Source organism: Paramisgurnus dabryanus, chromosome 24 (assembly GCF_030506205.2).
Source record: "Paramisgurnus dabryanus chromosome 24, PD_genome_1.1, whole genome shotgun sequence".
Lineage (NCBI taxonomy): Eukaryota > Metazoa > Chordata > Actinopteri > Cypriniformes > Cobitidae > Paramisgurnus > Paramisgurnus dabryanus.
This window is the reverse complement of record NC_133360.1, coordinates 26,785,194-26,789,254: the sequence shown is the minus strand read 5'-3', so window position 1 is coordinate 26,789,254 and position 4,061 is coordinate 26,785,194. Positions and strand designations below refer to the sequence as shown.

Genomic DNA, 4,061 nt, shown 5'->3' with positions numbered 1-4,061 from the left:
TTTTTATACAATTAAATAACTTAAACAGGTAATATAAATGGATGAATGAATGAATACGAATTTATAAATGAATAATTAAAGACAAGAAAATTTTGATTTGCAGAAAACTATGTGTCTGCAGTGCTAGCGTTTTAGTCAGGCGCAACATAGACACCTGCGCGTCGGCGCGCAAGTGCACAACGTCGTCACTCACTGTAAACAATGATGAGCCATTTGACATGTAAAAAAAAGGATATATCCCTCTGGGGCCGAAAAGAGAACAAAGAAAAGGACCGAGGATGAGAAAAAAGAGCAAGACAAAGGTATGTTTGCATGATTATATACAGTATGTTTAATTTGTGTTAGTGGTGTGACAGATCGACGTTAATCTGTGACCGTGATCAACCCACGGTTCGGCTCGCATGCGCTTAAATAGTGAAAGTTTATCATTTGCACGTGTTTCAAAGGCTTGCAAAAGTTAACATTTCAAGTGATTTTAAACAATTTATCCCGCAAAAAGGCGCTAAAGTGAGCAGTATTCTGCAAGCCCATGCGGTTTAAATTGTCCAGCCCAGCTCCCTTCAGAGATCAGAACACTAACACTTGATGTTTAAACTTTAGAGAGAGTTCCGCTATTTTGTGTCATACTGTAGTCCATTAACATATATTTGAGGAATAGAGCACTGAAAAGAACATAACGTTTTTATGCTCCACCGTCTGTATTTCCGTCTGTGTGAGCGCGCCGCGTATAAGTGCACTTAGTAGGGCACACATAAAATCTTTCTGTTCTTGACAGGGCACATACAAACAAAATGATCTCCACAGTACTCTTTTCCAATAAAAACAGTTGTTTATGTCTTTAGACGGTTTATGTATAGATTAGGCAGAAACCAGGTCCGTGCTTCTCTTAAAGAGACAGTAACCTTAATTAACCTACTTAAGTCTGTGTCATTAATGTTAATCAAACCTTCCAAGACAAAGAGAAAATCACTTCTGTAGCTCTAAAAAAGAATAATTATATTTAATTCATACAATAAAGTGTTATGATTCATTTGATTTGATTTCTGTACCTAATTCTAATTTTAGCCCTTACTTACTGGCAACTTTGTTCTTTTTATAAATGTTTGTAAGTAATTTCTTCATTTTTTTATTAGTTTTTCCAACCCCTTATTCTGCTGATCCGAAAATGATCAGATCTGTGCCTCAAAAACCATAATGTGATCCGAACCGTGAGTTTTGTGATCCATCACACCCCTAGCTAGCATTGCTGTATGTGTTGAAGTGAACGTTCCAACATCGGTAACGTTCCAGCTTCATAGGCAAAGCACATGCGCTCTCTGTCTAAGATCTTTGGTAAGAGATGGTATTGGACTTTATGAGAATATATACCAATACCATGTTGGGTAGGGAGATTTCTGTGATGAAAATGGACTTCAATCTTATTTATATGGTGGGTAGTGATGTAACAGTGCTATCCTATATTTATTTATTTATTGCTTGTTGTGTAAGTAATGAAAAATAAGCAAAATAAACTCATTCTGCTCGATCAACTATGCACTTATCCAATGCTATTTTTTTCAGGAACACTGTTGAAGTACTTTGTAGCACAACCAACTCCACCCGCCCCTGATGTTTCATCAAGTGTCAGTGTCTCCACAGCTGATGATGCAGCAGATGAGGTTTTTCTTGTTGGCCAATGTTAACATTCCATAGCCTGTTAATATGACATGACACATTGAAGAATAAAGTATTTTATTTAAGTATAGATTTTTTTCATTATTTAAATTATTATTCATTTATAATGTAACATTAGAGCGTGACATTTGTGTCCGCGTGGTGGGAGGGGGGCCCCCAAACACATTCTGCTTAGGGCCCCCAAGAGGCTCAGGCCGGCACTGTTTATCATGGAGTTTAGATTTCCTGATCTTTTGCTTCATTAAAGGGATAGTTCACAAAATGAATATAATTTTTACATCCTTATGTTGTTCTAAACCTGTACGAATTTCTTTTTTCTGATGAACACAAAAGAAGATATTTTAATAAATGATGGTATGCACACAGCTGTAACCATTGACTTCCATAGTAGGAATAAAAACAACATGATGGAATTCAATGGATATACCATTAATTGTGTGCTTACCATCATTTATCAAAATATCTTCTTTTGTATTTATTAAAATAAAATACAGGTTTAGAACAACATAAGGGTGAGTAAATGATGACAGAATTTTCATTTTTGGGTGAATCCCTTTTACAGACAGTAAATCAGATTTTATTTAGATTGATTATGTTTACATCTAATGCGATCAAAAGATTAATTTATGCTTTCTTTACACGTCATTTTCTTTTATGGACTATGGACCCCCTAAAGTAGCTTTGGCCACCCCCTGGCCACCCCATTAAAAAAATTCTAGTTCCGCCACTGCTGTCTGTCTGACTGTCTGTGAGTTTGACTTCCTCTTAGTGGTTTGTGTCAAATGTCTCTCACTTTGGTCTGAAACTGCATTTCAGTGTATTTGTGAAAGAAACAAGAAACATTCATGTGAAAGCTTTTTAACCAAGAGATCAACATGAAGATCATTCAGCTTCTAATCTGTAAGTCTACAAACTATAAATGTTTTTTTTTAAAAATTGTGTGAATTTTATAATACCCTTTAAAATATTTTTGACTCTAGATCTGTTCGTATTGTGTCAAGCTGCAGAGACTTTGAATCATCTAACAGATTTGGGACAGAATGTGACTATAAACTGTGATCTGGATGAAGGAGAGATTTATTGGTTATTACTGAAAACACCAGATCCTCCTGTGATGATATTACGCACTTTGCCAACAACATTTTTTCTTTTCAACACAACATTCAGACACAAATATTCACTTCAATCTAAAAATCATCTGTTTATAAATAACATCACTATTGATGAATTAGGAGTTTATTATTGTATGAAGAAAGGTACACCTCCAAAATTCAGCAGTGGCACCCGACTACATGTAAATGGTAAGGGCCTGTGATTCTTCTGAAATTATTTTTAAACAGCTTAAAGCTCAACACATAACATAGACCGTCATTAGATTTGACTTTAAATCTTTATTCACAGAGGACTCATCAGTTCAGATTGAAGTTGATGATATTCATCAGAATCATACAGTAGTCAAATATATTGAACCGAATCAAACACAATGGATGATTTTTATTCTCATATCTTTTCTATTAAATGCTCTTCTGGTCATTGTGATCATTGGTGAGTTATTTACTTTAACTTGAATAAAATATGAATGTGCCTCCATGTTTAAAAGAGTTTAACACAACATCTCTGTTTGTTAGCTTGTGTGTGTTATTACTGTAGAGAAAACACAAAACCTCAAGATAAAAGATTACAACAGAGTCAGTTTGTGTCTCCAGATCAACTTCAAGAGTCAAAGAGCTTTACACTGGTAAATCACAAAAAACACATTAAAACTGTCATGTAAATAAATCATTGATTTGATTATCAAGTTTATTGTTTAATAGTTTCTCACTGTTAAGATAATCAGTTGGTTATATGTGTGCTCATACTAACACTAGTAGTTCATCTTTGACTCTTTCAGTACACTGCTGTGAGCTTTTCCTCATCATGAAGCGTCTGAACACAGTCGAGTCAACTCTGACATCTTGTGCTTAATTTAAAGATGTGCTTGATCCTGTTGGTTGTAAAATGTTAATAAATAAAAAAATAAAGTTGTTTGAAATAAACTGGGAATAAAAGAGAATAACTTTAAACTTTTACTGTGGTGATTTGTCAATGCACTATTATAACATTGTTACCAAAATCTGAAATATAACACTCAAATAAAAATGCTTAGCATCTTAGATAACTGTGGATGAATAAGATGGTCAAAATCCTGTAAAGACTTATACTGTTATAACACAACCAATGGACATTTACTTGCACTTCTTCATTTTTGCACTCTGTGGTTTTATACCACAACTAAAACAAAAGGTTTAAATTTCCTATTTATAAGTATTCACAACCCTGAAATAAACACAATCTGTGATATCTCTAACATTAATCATTTATTTAAACAATACATTTCCTTACACAGA

General features: G+C 34.1%; 1 protein-coding gene across 1 annotated transcript; it reads left to right on the top strand.

Moving 5' to 3' along the window:
* Positions 1–2,454: 2,454 nt before the first annotated feature.
* Positions 2,455–3,682, top strand: LOC135741100 (uncharacterized). Its single transcript, XM_065259765.1, has 5 exons — positions 2,455–2,574; positions 2,655–2,975; positions 3,076–3,219; positions 3,303–3,412; positions 3,566–3,682. The coding sequence occupies exons 1-5, from the start codon at positions 2,550–2,552 to the stop codon at positions 3,593–3,595; spliced, it is 630 nt and encodes a 209-aa protein (XP_065115837.1). The 5' UTR covers positions 2,455–2,549; the 3' UTR covers positions 3,596–3,682.
* The last annotated feature ends 379 nt before the right edge of the window (positions 3,683–4,061 follow it).